This window comes from Heteronotia binoei, chromosome 2, assembly GCF_032191835.1.
Source record: "Heteronotia binoei isolate CCM8104 ecotype False Entrance Well chromosome 2, APGP_CSIRO_Hbin_v1, whole genome shotgun sequence".
Lineage (NCBI taxonomy): Eukaryota > Metazoa > Chordata > Lepidosauria > Squamata > Gekkonidae > Heteronotia > Heteronotia binoei.
The window spans coordinates 13,902,782-13,926,266 of record NC_083224.1 but is presented as its reverse complement, the minus strand read 5'-3'; the positions used below and the strand labels follow the sequence as shown (position 1 = coordinate 13,926,266).

At 48.1% G+C, this 23,485-nt stretch overlaps 1 protein-coding gene across 1 annotated transcript in view; it reads left to right on the top strand.

Annotated features, from left to right (window-relative positions):
* Positions 1-17,443, top strand: part of LOC132565979 (uridine-cytidine kinase-like 1) — a 70,950-nt gene extending 53,507 nt beyond the window's left edge. Inside the window, exons 10-15 of the mRNA XM_060230601.1 lie at positions 2,592-2,685; positions 5,409-5,471; positions 8,133-8,255; positions 10,188-10,295; positions 12,322-12,478; positions 17,068-17,443. Coding sequence (XP_060086584.1) covers positions 2,592-2,685; positions 5,409-5,471; positions 8,133-8,255; positions 10,188-10,295; positions 12,322-12,478; positions 17,068-17,144 — 622 coding nt within the window. The 3' untranslated portion in view covers positions 17,145-17,443. The remainder of the gene's footprint in view (positions 1-2,591; positions 2,686-5,408; positions 5,472-8,132; positions 8,256-10,187; positions 10,296-12,321; positions 12,479-17,067) is intronic.
* Positions 17,444-23,485: the final 6,042 nt, after the last annotated feature.

The following is a 23,485-nucleotide window of genomic DNA, read 5'->3' as shown; positions in this document are numbered from 1 at the left end:
TGCGTTGAAAATGGATTGAAACTGTATTATTTCGCACGTGTGATCGCAGCCAGGGTCTCTCTCAGCATCTATCTGCGCTATAGTTATGAATTTTCAACCAGGAATAAGTTAATTAAAGAACAGGCAAGCCACCCGAGGAGGCTGCCTACTACATCTCTGTATGACTTCCTGCTCGCAGCTCTTTAAAATCAATTTCTATTTGGTGATGGAAGAGATTCTGCCTTTTTTTCAGTTCACTGTGAGTGTGGACTCAACGCAGAGGCACAGGAGGAGGCTCCGTGTTGCCACTCTGCATGAGTCACTGCTCTGGGCTTGCCTCCTTAAAATCGACCTCCATTTGAGGGCGGGGAAAACTCTGCCTGCAGGAAGCGTGTTTGGGTCATTTGCTCACCTCAGAGTCCTGGGAGGAGGTTCCGTGTCACATGTACCACAGAACTTGTCTGTGGTACGTTACATGTATCACATGGCTAGACATTCATTAAAATTATAGAGGGCCCAGACTTTGGGGTCTGTACCGTTTCAGAATGCAAGGAAGCCGCACATTCTTGAATTATTCCCTATATTGGGGGGGGGGGGGGGTTAACCTCAGTACATAGAAGAGTAGCTCATCAGGGTGAGGACTAGGCGATATAGAGAGAGGAAGGAAGGAAGGAAGGAAGGAAGGAAGGAAGGAAGGAAGGAAGGAAGGAAGGAAGGAAGGAAGGAAGGAAGGAAGGAAGGAAGATGAACCTGAAATGTGATTCCCTCACAGTATGAACTTTGAAACGATGGAAGCCAAGAAGAACTTTAATATATCTTAAAGCTCAATTGTGGTCCAAATCTTTGGGAATCTTTCCTGTTGGGGAATTAAAAAACTATGGCTTTTCCATATTCTAATTTTCCTCGCTCATGTATTCCTGTCGCTTCAGGGTTTTGTTTTTCCCCCTGTTCCTCACATGTTTTGCTCCCTCTAGTGGCCAATCTAATATTACACCGCTTTGTGTCTGCCATATCTCTCTGCAGATTTTTGTTGTTGTATTTGTGTGTGGGTATATGCATGCATGGAAATCGTGGCTGACTTCTGACAACCCCCAGTGGGGCTTGGATGTTTTAGAGAGGTGGCTTGCTTGCCTGCCTCCACGTCCCAGCCCCGGTATTCCTTGAAGGTCTCCCATCCAAGTACTTGCCAGGGTCAGCCCAGTTTAGCTTCCAAGATCTGGTAAGATGGGGCTTGCCTGGGCTGTCTCCCTGTAAGTTTAAACTGCAAGTATTTATGACAGTTCAATATTGGAGAGCAGCGGTGCCCAACCTTTTTGGCACCAGGGACCGGTTTTGTGGAAGACAGTGTTTCCACGGACCGGGGGAGGGGGGATGGTTTCAGGATGATACAATTGTACACTTTATTTCTATTAATTTGAGGTTCGATCCTGGCGGAAGTTGGGTTCAGGTAGCTGGCTCAGGTTGACTCAGCCTTCCGTCCTTCCGAGGTCAGTCAAATGAGTCCCCAGCTTGCTGGGGGGAAAGTGTAGATAACTGGGGAAGGCAATGGCAAACCACCCCGTAAAAAGTGCCGTGAAAACGTTGTGAAAGCAACATCACCCCAGAGTTGGAAACAACTGGTGCTTGCACAGGGGACTACCTTAACCTTTTTAGTGGTTAAGTGTGCGGACTCTTATGTGGGAGAACCGGGTTTGATTCCCCCACTCCTCCACTTGCAGCTGCTGGAATGGGCTTGGGTCAGCCATAGCTCTCGCAGAGCTGTCCTTGAAAAGACAGTTTCTGTGAGAGCTCTCTCAACCCTGCTAATCTCACAGGGTGTCTGTTGTGGGGGAGGAAGGCAAAGGAGATTGTGAGCCACTCTGAGATTCAGAGCGAAGGGTGGGATATAAATCCAATGTCGTCGTCTTCTTACTGTTATTATTATTACAACATTGTAACATATAATGAAATAATTATACAACTCTCAGCCCAGTTGCTAGCAGGCTACGGACCGGTACCAGTCCACCAACCAGGGGTTGGGGACCCCTGCACTAGAGGGAATAAAGCATGTGTAGAATAGGAAAACCAAACAAACTGTAGCTCGGGAGCCACATGTGGCTCTTTCACACATATTGTGTGGCTCTCTAAGCCCTTACCGCCCCATCGGCCAGCTTGGAGAAGGTGCTTGTCTCTTTAAATCATTTCTCCGAGCGAAGCCAACTGGCAGCTCGGAGAATGCATCTAAAGTTAAAGTTGCTTTCTTTCCACCTCTTCCTCCCTCCCCCCGTCTTCCTTCCAGCTCCCAAACATCTGATGTTCATGACTTGCGGCTCTCAAACCTCTGATGTTTATTCTGTGTGGCTCTTAAGTTAAGCAAGTTTGGCCACCCTTGGTCTAGGCTCTTGCAAACCAATCTGGCTACAGTGGACAGATCCAAGATGGTTTGCTTGTCCTGGTGGGACAATTTGTGGATGTTATCAAAGGGGGGGGGGGGCTTCTGCAGTCCTCGTTTCTCTGTTGTGGCCTCAGACCCCTTTCTTCCATCCACCACCCCTAAGAGCTGTCATTTCTCCCTTGGGGGGAAAAAACCAGATCATGCACATTTCTCGCCCACCCCGTTTATCCTTTTCTAGGAACAAGGAGACCAGCCGAGACGAGTTTATCTTCTATTCCAAGCGCCTGATGCGACTGCTGATTGAACACGCCTTGTCGTTTCTGCCGTTCCAGGTCAGTTCTTTGAAGAGGGCTGAGCAGAAGGTTGTTTTTGCAGCTGTCTTAATCAGTGGACAGATCCAAGCGGTACTGTAGTACTGTGGTTTGAACTCTCTGCTCACGACCTGAGTTCGATTCCGGCGGAAGCTGGGTTTTCAGGTAGCCGGCTCAAGGTTGACTCAGCCTTCCATCCTTCTGAGGTCAGTAAAATGAGTACCCAGCTTGCTGAGGGGAAAGCGTAAAAGACTGGGGAAGGCAATGGCAAGGAAAGGAGAGGTCCCCTGTGCAAGTACCAGTCGTTTCCGACTCTGGGGTGACGTTGCTTTCATGTTTTCACGGCAGACTTTTTACAGGGTGGTTTGCCCTTGCCTTCCCCAGTCATCTACACTTCCCCCCCACCAGCAAGCTGGGTACTCATTTGACCGACCTCGGAAGGATGGAAGGCTGAGTCAACCTCGAGCTGGCTATCTGAAAACCCAGCTTCCACCAGGGATCGAACTCAGGTCGTGAGCAGAGCTTAGGACTGCAGTACTGCAGCTTTAACACTCTGCGCCATGGGGCAAACCACCCCGTAAAAAAGTCTGCTGTGAAGACATTGTGAAAGCAACGTCACCCCAGAGTCGGAAACGACTGGTGCTTGCACAGGGGTCCTTTCCTTTTCCTAATCAGGATTGGAAGAGCCCCCTCTGCTTCTTTGTAGCTGTGAATGGTCCTCGAAAAGAAAGAATTAAATGGGGGCTTTGCCATTCGTTATTCGCCCATTACGGTTTTTGAACTGAATATTCTCCTCAGCTCTAGCCGAATAGTGGAAGGAGTACAAGAGGCAGTGTTTTTTTTTTCTTAAAATTATGTTTAAGTGTTTGCGTTGAGTTATTTAATCATTTTAAATGCATTTTTTGTGATTAATTTCTAATTTTTTTAAAAAAAAAGATGGTGTACAGAAGGAAAAGAAAAGGAAAAGTATAAATTTATGAATAATTTTCAAATATTATGAACAGTCAGGGTGGAATTCTAACAATTAGGCCACACACCCCGATGTAGCCAATTCTCCAAGAGCTTACAAAAAAGACCCTTGTGAGCTCTTGGAGGATTGGCTACATCAGGGGGTGTGGCCTAATATGCAAAGGAGCTCCTTCTAAAATCCCACCCCCGTGAATAGTTATTTATAAGTAAAAGCAAGTAAAATCAAATTTCGTTGTGTGTAATTTAAAAAAAAATTCAAAAAATCTAAATGCATTTTTAATTGTTCATTTTGGTTCCTCGCCCTGGGGACCCTGATCAAGTGAAAAGGGGACATAATTTTTTTAAATAATAATAATAAGTGATTCCTGGATGGAGAGGCTGGGTTGCCTTTCTTGAATTTTCAGACTGGGAGAGGGAAAGGATTTGGTTGCTGTGCAGTAATGCTTTTCAAGGCCCAGGGCAAATATTCTGTATGCATCCTTTAGGCTGCAATCCTAAGAACGTTTTCTTGGGAGTAAGCCCCACTGAATAAAATAGGACTTCCTCCTGAGTAGACTCGCTTAAGATTGCTCCCTTAATGTGTCATGAAAGAGCCAAGTTGGAGTCCAGTGACACCTTTAAGACCAATAAAGTTGAATCGCGGCTATAAGCTTTTGTGTGCATGCACGCTTCTTCAGGGACCAAAAATGTGTATGCACATGAAAGCTTATACCTTGAATAAACTCTGTTGGTCTTAAAGGTGCCACTGGAATCCAACGTCGTTCTGTTCTTTCAGACCAACACGGCCACTCCACCTGAAACTCTCTTAATGCATCATGGCATAGGTTTAGCTTCAGTTCTGTTTTTAGATTTCTGGTTGGTTCTACAACCTGAATCCTCTTGGGTTGTTTAATGAACCCCCCCACCACCACCCCCGGTGATTGCATTGACCTGCTCTGTGTAATCCCTTTTGATTCCTAAATGCGAAAGGTGGATTATAAATGGCGTAAATCAGGGGTGGCCAACGGTAGATCTCCGGATGTCTTTTGCCTACAACTCCCATCAGCCCCAGCCATTGGCCATGCTGGCTGGAGCTGATGGGAGTTGTAGGCAAAAAAAACCTCTGGAGAGCTACCGTTGGCCACCCCCAGCATAAATAAATAAATAATCCCTGACGAATATCAAACAACACTGAGAAGAAGTGAATATTACAGAAGTGAATGGACTGGCATGCCTTCGTTCATTTTGCGTCATTTATTTGGTGCCTGCAAGTTATATCCCATATTGGCCCAACTTTTAGAGACTTCTGATGATTTTTAAGGTGCTTTTTTTTATTATTATTGATAATTCTGATTCGGAAATAACTGAATTAGTAGCAAAGTTTCTTTATGGCTCTATGGCTGCTCATCCCGATAAGTTTTTACTATGTTTTTTGCCTACAACTCCCATCAGCCCCAGCCATTGGCCATGCTGGCTGGGGCTGATGGGAGTTGTAGGCAAAAAAAACCCTAGTAAAACCGATCAGGTTTTACTATGTTGCGACTTTGTTTTTATCTTGTAATCCTAATTTTATTCTGTATGGATCTTCTACTCTCCTAATCTGTAACCTGGCCGACCCTCTATTTTCTATTTTTTATATATGCCAATAAAGGCTTAAGCTTAAGCCAACCTTTAATGGCATATAAAACAATAAAGGCTTGTCTTGCGGAAGCGCAGAGAGCTCTGGGGAGCAATAAAGTTTTACCCGCAGCAACACGTTCATGTTTGGACGATCTCTTGTGGCTTTCTCTCTCTAGAGCTGCACGGTTCAGACCCCGCAAGGCCATGACTACGAAGGGCGAACGTACAGTGGGAAGCAAGTAAGTCCAGAGGAGGGCAGCCAATACGATGAGGGGGCTGGAGCACCTTCCCTATGAAGGAAGGCTGAAGACTCTCTGGGACTTCTTAGTTTAGAAAAGACACGATAGAGGTTTATAAAATTATGCATGGGGCGGAGAGAGTTGACAAAGAGATTTTTCTCTCTCTCCCCCAGAATACTGAGAGCCAGTTTGGTGTAGCGGTGAAGTGTGCAGACTCTTACCTGGGAGAACCGGACTTGATTCCCCACTCCTCTGCTTGCAGCTTCTGGAATGGCCTTGGGTTAGCCATAGTCCTCGCAGAGTTGTCCTTGAAAGAGCAGCTTCTGTCAGAGCTCTCTCAGCCCCACCTACCTCACAGGGTTTCTGTTGTGGGGGGAGAAGATAAAGGAGATTGTAAGCCGCTCTCTCTGATTCAGAGATAAGGGCGGGATATAAATCTGCAGTCTTCTTCTCGCTCTCGAGGGTGTCCAACGAAGGTGATAAGTGGTAGATTTAGTACGGACGAAAGGAAGTACTTTTATGCAATTAGTGGAAAGGTACTGATTGGATATATAGGAAAAAAATTTACAATAAGAGTAGTCCATCAGAGGAATGGGCTGACTCTGGAAATGGTGAACTCCCTCCCACTGGCCATCTTCAAGCAGCAGCTGGACAAACAATTGTCAGGGATACTTCAGGCTGATTCTGCATTGAGGGCGGATGGTTTGGACTAGATGCCCTCTATGGTTTCTTCCAACTCTATGATTCCACGATTAACGTGTGGAATTCCCCGCCAGAGCGTGTTGTGATGGCGACAGTATATACAGCTTTAAAAGGGGGCTAGGCAGATTCATGGAGGACAGGTCCATCGATAGATACGAGGCAGAACTTCTTCACACACACACAAAAATGTTTCATTACATAGAATGTCGTGGCGGACCGGTCCTGCTTCTGTTAGCTGTCCCCGGCCCTGCCCACCCCTTCCTGGTATGCTGACCTGAGGGGGCAGTTCCACTCTGCTGCCTCAGGATATTCGCTGCCACCACTGTCCCTCTCTGGGCTCTGGTTAGGTGGGACAGCCTCCTAACCCTCTGGACTCAGTAGGAACCCTGCTCGGGGCTTCCAAGGGATCTTTGGGGCTCCCCTGGAGAGTTGGCAACCAGTGGCTGTGCCCTTTCTCTCCACCCTAGGGACTCCCCAACCCACTCCTAATGTTCCAAGCGATTGGGGGAGCTAGGTGGTACAGAGGGACTCTACTTTTAAACAGTCAAAATATTTATTTAAAGTATTTAACTATGTACAGGCATTTCAAAAAATGGACAGAAGGAATAAATCAAAGCAGGGAAAAAACGCTCCTTCTCTCCCTGACCTTCCTGTGACAGTTGCCAGAATGACTAACTGAACTGAACTCCTGACTTCCCGCCCAAAATTTCCTATATAAAAATTCAGTTCCTGCCCAGAAACTGGTTTACCTCTCTTGCAGCATTTTGGGAGACAGGCCTGAAGGACTTCCTGTCTCTCTAGGAGGCTCCCCCCAGAATTTCTGGTTCCAGACAGGAGGGGAGAGGGGGCCAAAGCCTGCCTAGAGTTTAATAGACTCCTCCAGCCAACTCCCAGTGAAATACAGTCCTATAATGGCGTTTTTCTACACGTTATTTTATTTTTATTGTTTAAAACACGTGTAATGATAACCCAATTTAATTTTTTTTAAAAAAATAGTTATAGTGAATTCACCTCTATATGGTGACATCTTCAAAGGCTTCTTCTACAGAACCGTGACCAAACTGGAGATGACTCGTTTAAGACAGATGGGCAAATACATCCATGGAATCAAACTGGAGAGCCAGTTTGGTGTAGTGGTTGTGTGTGGACTCTTATCTGGGAGAACTGGGTTTGATTCCCCACTCCTTCACTTGCAGCTGCTGGAATGGCCTTGGGTCAGCCAGAGCTCTGGCAGAGGTTGTCCTTGAAAGGGCAGCTGCTGTGAGAGCCCTCTCAGCCCCACTTACCTCACTGGGTGTCTGTTGTGGGGGAGGAAGAGAAAGGAGATTGTAGGCCGCTCTCTGTCCTTGAAAGGGCAGCTGCTGTGAGAGCCCTCTCCAGCCCACCCACCTTGCAGGGTGTCTGTTATGGGGGAGGAAGAGAAAGGAGATTGTAGGCCGCTCTCTGTCCTTGAAAGGGCAGCTGCTGTGAGAGCCCTCTCCAGCCCCACCCACCTCACAGGATGTCTGTTGTGGGGGAGGAAGAGAAAGGAGATTGTAGGCCGCTCTCTGTCCTTGAAAGGGCAGCTGCTGGGAGAGCCCTCTCCAGCCCACCCACCTTGCAGGGTGTCTGTTATGGGGGAGGAAGGTAAAAGAGATTGTGAGCCATTCTGAGACTCTTCGGAGTGGAGGGCGGGCTATAAATCCAATATCTATCAACTGATGGACAAAGATGTTTGGCAGCCCACTGCACGCATGAGTCTTGGACCCTCATTTAGAGTGCAAAAAACTCAAATTGGGACTTATTTCTCAGATTACAAAATCTGCCCTACCTGGTTGCTCAGAAACAGCTTTTACTCGCCCCAGGTGACCAGGCAGATGGAACGTTTGTAAGCCCTGTTTTAAGGCTTGAGAATGACAGGATGGGAGTAGATTGAACGAATCCGGATGTTGTTTCTCAGCGGCACGTTTTCTCTTCTAGATTACTGGCGTGTCCATCTTGAGGGCCGGAGAAACCATGGAGCCTGCCCTCAGAGCTGTCTGCAAGGACGTCCGGATCGGTACCATCCTAATCCAGACAAACCGTTACACAGGAGAGCCAGAGGTACTGGGGCAGAGACTTAAGAACATAAGAGAAGCCATGTTGGATCAGGCCAACGGCCCATCCAGTCCAACACTCTGTGTCACAGAAGAACATAAGAGAAGCCATGTTGGATCAGGCCAACGGCCCATCCAGTCCAACACTCTGTGTCACAGAAGAACATAAGAGAAGCCATGTTGGATCAGGCCAACGGCCCATCCAGTCCAACACTCTGTGTCACAGAAGAACATAAGAGGAGCCATGCTGGATCAGGCCAGTGGCCCATCCAGTCCAACACTCTGTGTCACAGAAGAACATAAGAGAAGCCATGTTGGATCAGGCCAACGGCCCATCCAGTCCAACACTCTGTGTCACAGAAGAACATAAGAGAAGCCATGTTGGATCAGGCCAACGGCCCATCCAGTCCAACACTCTGTGTCACATAAGAGAAGCCATGTTGGATCAGGCCAATGGCCCATCCAGTCCAACACTCTGAGTCACATAAGAGGAGCCCTGATGGATCAGGCCAATGGCCCATCCAGTCCAACACTCTGTGTCGCATAAGAACATAAGAGAAGCCCTGTTGGATCAGGCCAACGGCCCATACAGTCCAACACTCTGTGTCACAGAAGAACATAAGAGAAGCCATGTTGGATCAGGCCAACGGCCCATCCAGTCCAACACTCTGTGTCACATAAGGACATAAGAGAAGCCATGTTAGATCAGACCAGTGGCCCCTCCAGTCCAACACTCTATGTCACATAAGAACATAAGAGGAGCCATGCTGGATCAGGCCAGTGGCCCATCCAGTCCAACACTTTGTGTCACAGAAGAACATAAGAGAAGCCATGTTGGATCAGGCCAATGGCCCATCCAGTCCAACACTGGGTCACACAGTGGCCCCAAAAAATTTCCCCCTTTCTGGGTCTGCTGTAGTGATACTTAAGAGTGCAATATTGCAGAGCAGTTAGAGCCTTATTTCCTGATGTTTTCTGATAGTGGGAGGAGAGCAATACTATTTAATAGATATCGCTTAATGGGTTTTGCCAACCTGACCATTGTTTCCAACCAGGGAGCCAGTGTGGTGTAGTGGTTAAGTGCGCAGACTCTTATCTAGGAGAACTGGGTTTGATTCCCCACTCCTCCACTTGCAGCTGCTGGAATGGCCTTGGGTCAGCCATAGCTCTGGCAGAGGTTGTCCTCTCAGCCCCACCCACTTCACAGGGTGTCTGCTGTGGAGGAAGAAGGTAAAGGAGATTGTGAGCAGCTCTGAGACCTCGTTTTTTTGTGTCTTCCGAAAGCCATTGTGGTGTAGTGGCTAATAGTGTCGGAGCCGGTTTGGTGTAGTGGTTAAGAGCGGTGGATTCTAATCTGGAAGAACCAGGTTCGATTCCCCACTCCTCCACATGAAGCCAGCTGGGTGATCTTGGGTCCACTACAGTTCTCTCAGAGCTCTCTCAGCCCCATCTGCCTCACCAGGGTGTCTGTTGCGGGGAGAGGAAGGGAAAGGAGATTGTAAGTCACTCTGAGACTCCTTCGGGTAGTGAAGGACAGGGTATAAAACTAAATCCTTCTCTTCCTGGGAAACCCAGGTTTGAATCCCCACTTGTGCCATGGAATCTGTTGGGTGGCCTTGGGCCTGTCACAATCTCTCAGCCTGGCCTACCTTACAGGATTGCAGTGAGCAGAAAATGAAGGAGAGAACAGTGTCAATCTGCTTCAGGTCCCCACTGGGGAGAAAGACAGGTTAAAAATAAATTTAAAATAAATAAATCTCATTTATTTAGGACATTTATATGCCTGTCTTTTTCCTGAGCCTCCCAGAACCCAGGCAACGCTGGTCATCACCCAGTGGCCATGAGTTCTGCAGGTTAACTTCTATTCTGGGAATGAGCAGATTGGCAGGACGGTTTCCCCGCTAGCCGTTTTGCAAGCTCTCTTCTCTTTCTCGTCCAGCTCCACTACCTGAGGCTCCCGAAGGACATCAGCGAAGATCACGTGATCTTGATGGACTGCACCGTCTCCACGGGCGCAGCGGCCATGATGGCTGTGAGGGTGTTGTTGGTAAGAGGGGGAGCCAACGAGTCCCTTTCCCTTTGTCATGATCTGTGCTGTGTGGTGAGACAGAGGGAGCCTGTGAGGCCTGTGTCGCAGTAGAAAGAGACATCCTACAATCCCCAGAATGCTTGACACTGGTTTCAGCCAATCAGCATTCAAGTAGGCTCTGAGGGGAACTGTTTAAAAGCTCTCTCAGGAGACTAACACTGTTCTTTCCTCCTGAGAGGCCAAGCAGGAAGGAAGGCTGCTGTTAGGAGGAAAGACCCTCACTCTTAGGGAAAGAGTGAGCAGGCTGAGGCCTAGTGGCTTAATAGACTAAGGACAGTGAAGTCTAGTCATGTTAGGAACTTTATGTTTATTTTCCTTCACCCATGTAGTGCTGCCAAGCCCCTGGTCTGGGCGGGGAATCTCCTGCCTGGGAGGTTCTCAACCCGCCGGCCCCTGCGTTGCTGGCATGATGACGTCACCCAGAAGTGAAGTCATCAAAATGGCAGCGCCCGTGCAGGGCCGCTCTAGGCGTTTCCGAGAAAACTATGGTTTCTCCCGGACGCTCTAGCCATTTGGGAAGTAAAACTCCGTGGTAGGTACCATAAAGTTTTAACCTCCCAAATAGCTAGAGTGTCCGGGGAAAAACCATAGAGTTTTCCTGGAAACGCCTAGAGCGGCCCCTGCAGAGGCGCCACCATTTGTTGATGTCACTTCTGGGTGACATCATTCCGTCACATGCGCATTGCGCACGTGAATGTCCCCCGCCGAGGGATGAAGAGGACTTGGCAACTCTACACCCATGTTACTATAGTTTTAAAGCATGTTATCTGTTTACTTTCCCTTTATTGATTTTCCTGCTTAAAATAAACCTTTTTTGTTATTCTTTGTTACTCTGCCTGGTCTACATGCCTGTTTTCTTGGGCAAAGCAAGGGATCTGAAGGGCTTGGGAGGGGACTCTGAGCCTTCCCAGGGGACCCTCATTCCAGAGCGGTGGCAGCGTCAGGTGGCAGCGCTATCTGGATCATGACACCCTTACAGCTGGAGTCCTCAGCATGGCGCCCATGGGTGCAAGGGCATCCTCCATCTCTTTTCTTGGTGCTCATGGGTTTTTATAGGAAGTGGGTGGGGCCAGGTAGACCTCTGGCCCAGCAATGTTTTTTGATTGGCTGTGCAGATTTTAAAAAAATGTCGGTTTGGCAGCAACGGCCACCCCAGCACAAGGATCTTCACTGTGTGGCTGAAGGCAAGCTGCAGCAGCCAATATAGGGATTCTAAACTATCAGGAAATACCAACATTTTTCGGGTTTGGTGCGAGAGAACCAGTTTGGTGTAGTGGTTAAGTGCGCGGACTCTTATGTGGGAGAACAGGGTTTGATTCCCCACTCTTCCACTTGCAGATGCTGAAATGGCCTTGGGTTAGCCATTGCTATTGCAGGAGCTGTCCTTGAAAGGGCAGCTTCTGGGAGAGCTCTCTCAGCCCCACCCACCTCGCAGGGTGTCTGTTGTGGGGGGGGGGGAAGAAGGTAAAGGAGATTGTGAGCCGCTCTGAGACTCTGAGCGGCGGGCGGAATATAAATCCAATGTCGTCGTCTTTTTCTTCTTATTATTCCTCTTATTCTTCTTTTTCCTCTTCTTTTTTCTTCCTCTTCTTCCTTCTTCTACTTCTACTTAAGTGTTCCTTCTTCTACTTCTACTTAAGTGTGTGGACTCTTATCTGGGAGAACCGGGTTTGATTCCCCACTCCTCCACTTGCACCTGCTGGAATGGCCTTGGGTCAGCCATAGCTCTGGCAGAGGTTGTCCTTGAAAGGGCAGCTGCTGTGAGAGCCCTCTCCAGCCCCACCCACCTCACAGGGTGTCTGTTGTGGGGGAGGAAGGTAAAGGAGATTGTGAGCCGCTCTGAGACTCTTCGGAGTGGAGGGCGGGATATAAATCCAATATCTTCTTCTTCTTCTTCTTAAGTTCAAAATACCCAAACTCAAAAAGAATTTTTTGTTTGTGTGTGTGTGTGTATCCCCCTGCTTATATCCCTTCCTCCTCCTAGGACCATGATGTCCCAGAAGACAAGATCTTCCTTCTGTCCCTCCTGATGGCCGAGATGGGCGTCCATTCTGTGGCTTATGCTTTCCCTCAGGTGAAGATCATCACGACGGCTGTAGACAAGAAAGTGAACGATCTCTTCCGCATCATCCCTGGCATTGGTAAGTAACAGGCCTCCGGAGGACTTCCCTGGCCGAGATGGGAGGATTTTTTTTATTCATATTTCAAAGATGTTATTAAATAATAAAGGCATTTACAAAATAAATGGAAACATACAGGACCTGTGAAACTCATGCAAGAATAACACATCGCATCATGAAAAGCCGGTGGTCTAAACCAGGGGTGTCAAACATGCGGCCCGGAGGCCAAATCAGGCCCCCAGAGGGCTCCTATCGGGCCCTCGAGCAACTGTCTGTCATCTGCTTCCTTCTCCCTCTCTCTTGCTCCCTTCTGCATCACAGCTTGCTTTGCCAGGCTTGCTCAATCTCACAGAAGCTGCAGAGCAAAGCCTCTGTTTTCTTCGCTGGCTGAGGCTTCTCCCTTGGAGAGGAAGGGGCGGAGGGATAGCTTGCTTTGCCAGGCTCTCTCAATCGCACAGCAGAGCTACTGAGCCAAGCCTCTCTTCCTTCTATTGGCTGAGGCTCCTCCCCCTCCTGGTCCCCTGGGGAAGGAAGGAAAGAGCCACAGCTTCCTTTGCCCACTTCCCTGGATCCCATGGGAGAAAAACAAAGAAACCACCTTTAAGACCAATGAGTATTAATGTTTTAAGCATGTTTTTAAAAAAACCTTAAATTGTGTTTATCTGTGTCCTTTATACAGTTTATGTCTGCTACCTAATCTTAAATAGGTACATACAAGGCTTTTTTTTTTGTAGCAGGAACTCCTTTGCGTATTAGGCCACATATCCTTGATTTAGCCAATCCTTCAGGAGCTTACAGGGCTCTTAGTACAGGGCCAACTGTAAGCTCCAGGAGGATTGGCTACATCAGGGGTGCATGGCCTAATATGCAAAGGAGCTCCTGCTACAAAGAAAGCCCTGGGTACATACATGGCCCAGTCTGACATGACCTGGTCCGGCCCAGTATAGCCTCGCCCGACAAAGTCTCCGTTATGTCAGATTCAGCCCTCATAACAAATGAGTTTGACACCCCTGGTCTAAATGTTCAAAACGTTTATAATAGTGCTATTTTCCATAAAGACTTAAATATATGCTCAGTTGGCTTTACTGAATAGATAGAAAATTGATTTTAAAAAATAAAAGAATCAGCATCCTGAGTCATCCTAAGCCTGGAAAGACATAGAAACATAAGAGAAGCCATGTTGGATCAGGCCAATGGCCCCTCCAGTCCAACACTCTGTGTCACATAAGAACATAAGAGAAGCCATGTTGAATCAGGCCAGTGGCCCATCCAGTCCAACACTCTGTGTCACATAAGAACATAAGAGAAGCCATGTTGAATCAGGCCAGTGGCCCCTCCAGTCCAACACTTTGTGTCACATAAGAGAAGCCATGTTGGATCAGGCCAATGGCCCCTCCAGTCCAACACTCTGTGTCACATAAGAGAAGCCCTGTTGGATCAGGCCAATGGCCCATCCAGTCCAACACTCTGTGTCACATAAGAACATAAGAGAAACCCTGTTGGATCAGGCCAGTGGCCCATCTAGTCCAACACTCTGTGTCACATAAGAACATAAGAGGAGCCATGTTGGATCAGGCCAATGGCCCATCCAGTCCAACACTCTGTGTCACATAAGAACATAAGAGAAGCCATGTTGGATCGGGCCAATGGCACATCCAATCCAACACTCTGTCACATAAGAACATAAGAGAAGCCCTGTTGGATCAGGCCAATGGCCCCTCCAGTCCAACACTCTGTGTCACATAAGAGAAGCCCTGTTGGATCAGGCCAATGGCCCATCCAGTCCAACACTCTGTGTCACATAAGAACATAAGAGAAGCCCTGTTGGATCAGGCCAGTGGCCCATCCAGTCCAACACTCTGTGTCACATAAGAACATAAGAGGAGCCATGTTGGATCAGGCCAGTGGCCCCTCCAGTCCAACACTCTGTATCACAGAAGAACATAAGAGAAGCCATGTTGGATCAGGCCAATGGCCCATCCAGTCCAACACTGTGTCACATAAGAACATAAGAGAAGCCCTGTTGGATCAGGCCAGTGGCCCATCCAGTCCAACACTCTGTGTCACAGAAGAACATAAGAGAAGCCATGCTGGATCAGGCCAGTGGCCCCTCCAGTCCAACACTTTGTGTCACATAAGAACATAAGAGGAGCCATGTTGGATCAAGCCAGTGGCCCCTCCAGTCCAACACTCTGTGTCACATAAGAACATAAGTTAAGCCATGTTGGATCAGGTTAGTGTCCCATCCAGTCCAACATTCTGTATCACACAGTGGCCAATACAAACACACACACATATATATACACACACACATACACACGCACTGTGACTAACAGCCACTGATGGACCTCTGCTTCCATCCAATATGGAAACAAAAGGAAACAAAATTTAAAAGAAAAGAAGAAAAAGAAACAAGTAAAGGGAGTGAGAATGAAGTATGTTAAGAAGAGAAGAGAAAACAGGAAATTATCAGGAGAGAAACTTATGATACATCATGTCTGTGAGTGAAATGTCATGGGTTGCCATATCATTCAGAAGCGGATACAATTTTTCCATCAAAGAGGTAGTTCTTGGCAATACGCCCTCTGTAGAGTTTTGTGAGCAAAAATGCTGCTTTGTGAGCTCCTGGCTTGAAAGTTGTGAGCGACTTCATAAATTAGTGTGCTCCGGGGGTCATCCTTCCTGAGTGAAGACAAGAATGTGTGAGCCAGAGGCTAGAAAACTGAGCTAGCTCACACAACCTCAATGTAGAGGGAACACTGGTTCTGGGATAGATTTCAGTTGAAGCCTATTGGTCAGCAATCTTTTCTGCAAGAAATTGATCCCAGATTTAATGGGGCATTTTGAGTTGATCACACACGAACCACATGAAGTTGCCTTTTACTGAATCAGACCATTGGTCATCAAAGTCAATATTGTCTGCTCAGACTGGCAGCTGCTCTCCAGGGTCTCTGGCAGAGGTTTTTCCCATCACCCTCCTGCCTGGTCCTTTTAACCAGAGATGCCAGGAATTGAACCTGGGACCTTCTGCATGCCAAGCAGAGGCTCTACCAGTGAGCCACAGTTCCTGCCCACAGCTCTCCAGAGTCTAAGGCTGAGGTCTTTCCCATCACCTGTCTGGTCCGTTTTTAACTGGAGATGCCGGGGATTGAACCTGGGACCTCGTGCATGCCAAGCAGCTGCTCTCCCGCTGAGCCACAGTCCCTCCCCACTTGGGATGAGTATGAGGAAAGGGCAGATGCGGCTGTGATCAAGAACCAGGCTTCTGATGGGTTTTACTCACTCACTCTCTCTCCCAGAGCTCCAGTTTGGTGTAATGGTTAAGTGCGTGGACTCTTATCTGGGAGAACTGCGTTTGATTCCCCACTCCTCCACTCACACCTGCTGGAATGGCCTTGGGTTAGCCATAGCTTTCATAGAAGTTGTCCTTGAAAGGGCAGCTTCTGGGGTAGCTCTCTCAGCTCCACCCACCTCACGAGGTGTCTGTTGTGGGGGAGCCGCACTGCGACTCTGATTCAGAGAGAAGGATGGGGTAGAAATCTGCGGTCGTCTCTTTCCTCCTTCCCTCCCTCCCTGCTGGAATGGCCTTGGGTTTGCTGTAGCTCTTGTAGGAGTTGTCCTTGAAAGGGCAGCTTCTGGGAGAGCTCTCTCAGCCCCACCCACCTCACAGGGTGTCTGTTGTGGGGGGAGGAGATAAAGGAGATTGTGAGCCGCACTGAGACTCTGATTCAGAGAGAAGGATGGGGTAGAAATCTGCGGTCGTCTCTTTCCTCCTTCCCTCCCTCCCTGCTGGAATGGCCTTGGGTTTGCCATAGCTCTTGTAGGAGTTGTCCTTGAAAGGGCAGCTTCTGGGAGAGCTCTCTCAGCCCCACCCACCTCACAGGGTGTCTGTTGTGGGGGGAGGAGATTGTGAGCCGCACTGAGACTCTGATTCAGAGAGAAGGATGGGGTAGAAATCTGCGGTCGTCTCTTTCCTCCTTCCCTCCCTCCCTGCTGGAATGGCCTTGGGTTTGCTGTAGCTCTTGTAGGAGTTGTCCTTGAAAGGGCAGCTTCTGGGAGAGCTCTCTCAGCCCCACCCACCTCACAGGGTGTCTGTTGTGGGGGGAGGAGATAAAGGAGATTGTGAGCCGCACTGAGACTCTGATTCAGAGAGAAGGATGGGGTAGAAATCTGCGGTCGTCTCTTTCCTCCTTCCCTCCCTCCCTGCTGGAATGGCCTTGGGTTTGCCATAGCTCTTGTAGGAGTTGTCCTTGAAAGGGCAGCTTCTGGGAGAGCTCTCTCAGCCCCACCCACCTCACAGGGTGTCTGTTGTGGGGGGAGGAGATTGTGAGCCGCACTGAGACTCTGATTCAGAGAGAAGGATGGGGTAGAAATCTGCGGTCGTCTCTTTCCTCCTTCCCTCCCTCCCTGCTGGAATGGCCTTGGGTTTGCCATAGCTCTTGTAGGAGTTGTCCTTGAAAGGGCAGCTTCTGGGAGAGCTCTCTCAGCCCCACCCACCTCACAGGGTGTCTGTTGTGGGGGGAGGAGATAAAGGAGATTGTGAGCCGCACTGAGACTCTGATTCAGAGAGAAGGGGTGTAAATCTGCGGTCTTTTTCCTCACCCTTTTAGGAAACTTTGGAGACCGCTATTTTGGCACAGACGCCCCTCCGGACTGGAGCGACGAGGAAGACGTCTTGGATGCTTAGCCGCCTCCTCTTCTGTTGAGGAGCCACTGTGAAGGAAAGGATGCAACTGCGCCTGACCCCCACTCTCCCCGCAACCCCCCAAGCAAAGAGTCTCTCAGCAGAATCCTCGTTCTCTGATGCCCTTGAGGCCTAAGATGTATTTTGTAAGAGAGAAGGAGAGAGATTGTGTCCTCTCCGCCTTTGCACATGCACACGAGCGTTTCTGAGTCTAGAGCAAATTTTATTTTAATTTAAAAGTTTTACTATAACTTATTTTACTAAAAAAAAATAATAATAAAGTTTCAACTGAGTTTCATGTACACGGTGTGGAGTGCTTATCTTTTAGCCCCAAAGTGTTGTCAGCCTTGGTTGGCATGTGGCCGAAGCCACATCTTTCCCTCCTCCAGTTTAGTGTAGCAGAACAAAATAGGAGTCAAGCGGCACCTTTAAGACCAACCAAGTTTTATTGGGAACGTAAGCTTTCGTGTGCTCCTTAAGCGCACTTCGTCAGACGAGGAATCCGGTACAGTCATTGAATCTTAAATTTGTACCATTTTGCATTCTAAACCACTGCCTACCAGATAATTTTACTATACCGCCTTTGGATCTTAAATTTGTACCAGTTTGCATTCCGAGCCACTGATTACCAGCTATGTGTGGCTTTGCTCACTGTACCAGATTCCTCGTCTGATGAAGTGTGCTTAGAGAGCACATGAAAGCTTACGTTCTAAATAAAATTAAGTTGGTCTTAAAGGTGAAATTTGATTCCTGTTTTGTTCCACTACTTCAGACAGACACGGCTGCCCCCTTGAATAAAACTCTGTTGGTCTTAAAGGTGCCCTTGACTCCTGTTTTGTTCTGCTACTTCAGACCAACACGGCTGACTACTTGGATCAGTTTAGTGTAGTGGTGAAGTGTGCGGACTCTTACCAGGGAGAACCGGGTTTGATTCCCCACTCCTCCACATGGCACCTGCTGATGTGACCTTGAGTCAGCCACAAGTTCGCACAGAGCTGTTCTGCTCGAGTGTGCCTTAGAATGCAATCAAGCGCACACATGGCCCACACTTTGGGGCAGAGACTTTGTAGCAGGGCAGACGAGCTGTTTATCAGGGAAGTAAAAAAAGGGGAAGGTTGTCCCCTGTGCAAGCACCAAGGCATTACTGACCCCTGGAGTGGTGATGTTTTCTCGGCGGACATTTACGGGATGGATTGCCTTATTTATAATCTGATATTGCCCCTGCCTTCCCCAGTCAACTACACTTTCCCTGCAGCAAGCTGGATACTCATTTTACCAACTTCAGAAGGATGGAAGACAGAATCAACCTTGAGCCGGCTACCTGAACCCAGCTTCTGCTGGAATCGAACTTAGGTCGTGAGCAGAGCTTGGACTGCTATACTGCAGTTTACCACTCTGTACCACAGGGCCCCTGTCCGGGAGGTATGACCCCCTTACTCAGCAACATGATTTCTGCCATGCGCTGGAAGTGACATCATGTCAGGGTGACACTCTGGTATTGGAGTGAAAACTCTGTGGTAGATGCCATTTTTTTACCATGGAGTTTTTGCCACAGGACTGGATTAATAATTAGGCCACGTAGGCACCTTAGGTGAAACTTGACTCCTGTTTTGTTCCACTATTTCAGACCAACACGGCTGCCCACTTGAATAAAACTGTTGGTCTTAAAGGTGCCACTTGACTCCTGTTTTGTTCCACTACTTCAGACCACATGGCTGCCCACTTGCATAAAACTCTGTTGGTCTTAAAGGTCTTAACCGCTACACTAAAGCACCAGCTTTCCCCCCTGCTTGTAACCCTCCCAGCCCGCATGAGCATCCAGCAACTAAGCCGCTCTTTGCCCCATTTGCCCGGTGCAGCTGCTGCTGGCGTTGTCGCCAAGTTTGCCTCTCTCTGCCTCTCCCCCGGAACTTTGTCAAAGAGGCTTTTGTAGGCTTGCCAGTCCCCAGGTCCCAGCGGGGGTTCTCCCAGCTTTCCCAGGCTCCTTCCCGCCTCCAGTCAGCTGGCCGGCAGGGGGAAGCCCCGCCCCCACAGCGATCATGTGCCTTCCCCCCTCCGGAGGCTTCAGTCTCTACTTGAGAAAGCCTTCCTCTTGGGATGGTGTGTCTGCGTCTTTAAGGCTGAAGGGGAGCGGGGGGAGGAGGCAGAACAACATGGCTGTGAAAGGAGCCCAGACCCTCCGTTTGTTGCACAATCCTTGCAGAGGTCGTTTGCATAGTGTGAAGGTAAACTTGAACCTTTGGTTGGCCTGTTTGATTCCAAGTGAAAAACTTGGAAGTTCAGCAACTCATGAGTAGAGGTGCCAATCCCCAGGTGGAGGCAGGAGAGCCCCAGTTTGGAGGCCCTCCAAAGCTTCAGGGTCGTCAGAAAAGGGGGACCGTAGGGTATAATAGAGAATTAATCCTGAGGTATCTGCGGCTCTGGAGGGGCGGTTTTTTGAGTTAGAGGTACCAAATTTTCAGCGTAGCATCTGATGAGTCTCCTCAAAATGCTCTCCCAAGTTTCAAAAACATTGCACCAGGGGGTCCAATTCTATGAGCCCCAGAAGAAGGTGCCTCTATCCTTCATTGTTTCTAATGAAGGGAAGGCATTTTAAAGGTATGTGGTCCCCTTAAATGTGATGGCCAGAACTTCCTTTGGAGTTCAATAATTCTTGTCACACCCTTGTCTCCTGGCTTCACCCCCAAAGTCCCCAAATACTTCTTGAATTGGACTTGGCAACCCTAGGCTTTTGAGAAAGGGTCTGCTGGCTGCAGTGGGGGTCTCAGGCAGTGGGGTGGGCGCTGCAACTCAGATAATTTGCAAGGCCCCCCACCCCGAGATTTTGACTGCCTAGGGGCCTCCACAGGGTTTAATCCAGCACTGTTTTGCCCTAATACCAGAGCATCTCCATAAGAGTGCAACATAATGATGTCACTTTTTGGTACATGCTGGAAGTGATGTTGCCACATGACGGGTGACATAGCCTGAGCATCCCACCTGTTCCTGGTAAGCCCGCCCCCAACTCCTCCACCGATCACCAGGAGGAAACAAACAACCTTTGAACATAACATAAGAGAAGCCATGTTGGATCAGGCCAATGGCCCATCCAGTCCAACACTCTGTGTCACATAAGAACATAAGAGGAGCCCTGTTGGATCAGGCCAATGGCCCCTCCAGTCCAACGCTCTGTGTCACATAAGAACATAAGAGAAGCCCTGTTGGGTCAGGCCAATGGCCCCTCCAGTCCAACACTCTGTGTCACATAAGAACATAAGAGAAGCCCTGTTGGGTCAGGCCAGTGGCCCATCAAGTCCAACACTCTGAGTCACATAAGAACATAAGAGAAGCCCTGTTGGATCAGGCCAGTGGCCCCTCCAGTCCAACACTCTGTGTCACATAAGAACATAAGAGAAGCCCTGTTGGATCAGGCCAGTAGCCCATCCAGTCCAACACTCTGTGTCACACAGTAGCCAAAAATTTAGGTCCCTACCTAAGGGACCGCCTCTCCCCATATGTGCCCCAGAGAGCACTGAGATCTAGCTCTCAGAACTTACTAACAATCCCTGGGCCAAGAGATGCTAGGTTGAAGGCTACTAGGGAGCAGGCCTTCTCAGTGATGGCCCCTCGTTGGTGGAACCACCTTCCAGAGATGGTGCGAGCCCTGCGGGACCTGAACCAGTTCCGCAGGGCTTGCAAAACATTTCTTTTCCAGCTTGCCTTCGAGATGGAACCCGATTAATCTGACGTATGCACATCTAGCCATAAGAACATAAGAGAAGCCATGTTAGATCAGGCCAATGGCCCATCCAGTCCAACATTCTGTGTCACACAGCGGCCAAATATATATATATATATATATATATATATATATATATATATATATATATATATATATATATATATATATATATATACACACACACACACACACACACACACTGTGGCTAATAGCCACTGATGGACCTCTGCTCCATATTTTTATCTAACCCCTTCTTGAAGGTGGCTATGCTTGTGGACGCCACCACCTCCTGTGGCAGTGAATTCCACATGTTAATCACCCTTTGGGTGAAGAAGTACTTCCTTTTATCCGTTTTAACCTGTCTGCTCAGCAATTTCATCGAATGCCCACGAGTTCTTGTATTGTGAGAAAGGGAGAAAAGTACTTCTTTCTCTACTTTCTCCATCCCATGCATTATCTTGTAAACTTCTATCATGTCACCCCTCAGTCGACGTTTCTCCAAGCTAAAGAGCCCTAAGCGTTTCAACCTTTCTTCATAGGGAAGGTGTTCCAGCCCTTTAATCATTTTAGTTGCCCTTTTCTGAACTTTCTCCAATGCTATAATATCCTTTTTGAGGTGCGGCGACCAGAACTGCACACAGTACTCCAAATGAGACCGCACCATCGATTTATACAGAGGCATTATGATACTGGCTGATTTGTTTTCAATTCCCTTCCTAATAATTCCCAGCATGGCGTTGGCCTTTTTTATTGCAAACGCACACTGTCTTGACATTTTCAGTGAATTATCTACCATGACCCCAAGATCTCTCTCTTGGTCTGTCTCTGCCAGTTCACACCCCATCAACTTGTATTTGTAGCTGGGATTCTTGGCCCCAATGTGCATTACTTTGCACTTGGCCACATTGAACCGCATCTGCCACGTTGACGCCCACTCACCCAGCCTCAACAGATCCCTTTGGAGTTCCTCACAATCCTCTCTGGTTCTCACCACCCTGAACAATTTAGTGTCATCTGCAAATTTGGCCACTTCACTGCTCACTCCCAACTCTAAATCATTTATGAACAAGTTAAAGAGGATGGGACCCAGTACCGAGCCCTGCGGCACCCCACTGCTTACCGTCCTCCACTGCGAAGACTGCCCATTTATACTCACTCTCTGCTTCCTATTACTCAGCCAGTTTTTGATCCACAAGAGGACCTGTCCTTTTACTCCATGACTCTCAAGCTTTCTAAGGAGCCTTTGATGAGGAACTTTATCAAAAGCTTTCTGGAAGTCAAGGTAAACAACATCTATAGGGTCTCCTTTGTCCACATGTTTGTTCACCCCCTCAAAGAAATGTAACAGGTTAGTGAGGCAAGATCTTCCCTTGCAGAACCCATGCTGGGGAAGATCTTGCCTCACTAACCTGTTACATTTCTTTGAGGGGGTGAACAAACATGTGGACAAAGGAGACCCTATAGATGTTGTTTACCTTGACTTCCAGAAAGCTTTTGATAAAGTTCCTCATCAAAGGCTCCTTAGAAAGCTTGAGAGTCATGGAGTAAAAGGACAGGTCCTCTTGTGGATATTATGATCACAGTATTTTAGCACCCATTTTATATATTGTATCTATTTAATTAATTTATTATACAACTGATATATCAAAATTGTTTACATTGTTTTATATGAATCATGGGATTTCCATGTCTGTTAGCCGCCCTGAGCCCGCTTCGGCGGGGGAGGGCGGGATATAAAAATGAAGTTATTATTATTATTATACACACATATATATACATATATACACACTGTGGCTAATAGCCACTGATGGACCTCTCCTCCATATTTTTATCTAACCCCCTCTTGAAGCTGACTATGCCTGTAGCCGCCGCCACCTCCTGCGACAGTGAATTCCACTTGTTAACCCTTGCTTCCAATAAAAAAGGCCAACGTCATGCTGGGAATTATTAGGAAGGGAATTGAAAACAAATCAGCCAGTGTCATAATGCCCCTGTATAAATCGATGGTGCGGTCTCATTTGGAGTACTGTGTGCAATTCTGGTCACCGCACCTTAAAAAGGATATTACAGCATTAGGAAAAGTCCAGAAAAGGGATTCTAGAATGATTCAAGGTTTGGAACACTTTCCCTATGAAGAAAGGTTAAAACGCTTGGGGCTCTTTAGCTTGGAGAAATGTCAACTGCGGGGTGACATGATAGAGGGTTACAAGATTATGCATGGGATGGAGAAAGTGGAGAAAAAAGTCCTTTTCTCCCTTTCTCGCAATATAAGAACTCGTGAGCTTTCGATGAAATTGCTGAGCAGTCAGGTTAGAATGGATAAAGGGAAGTACTTCTTCACCCAAAGGGTGATTAACATGTGGAATTCACTGCCACAGGAGGTGGCGGCGGCTACAAGCATAGTCAGCTTCAAGAGGGAATTGGATAAAAATATGGAGCAGAGGTCCATCAGTGGCTATTAGTCACAGTATATTATTGGAACTGTCTGGGACAGTGATGCTCTGTATTCTTGGTGCTTTTGGGGGGCAAAATGGAAGGGCTTCTAGACTCCCTTGTGAACCTTCTGATGGCACTTGCGGGGGGGGGGGGTTGGCCATTGTGTGACACAGAGAGTTGGACTGGA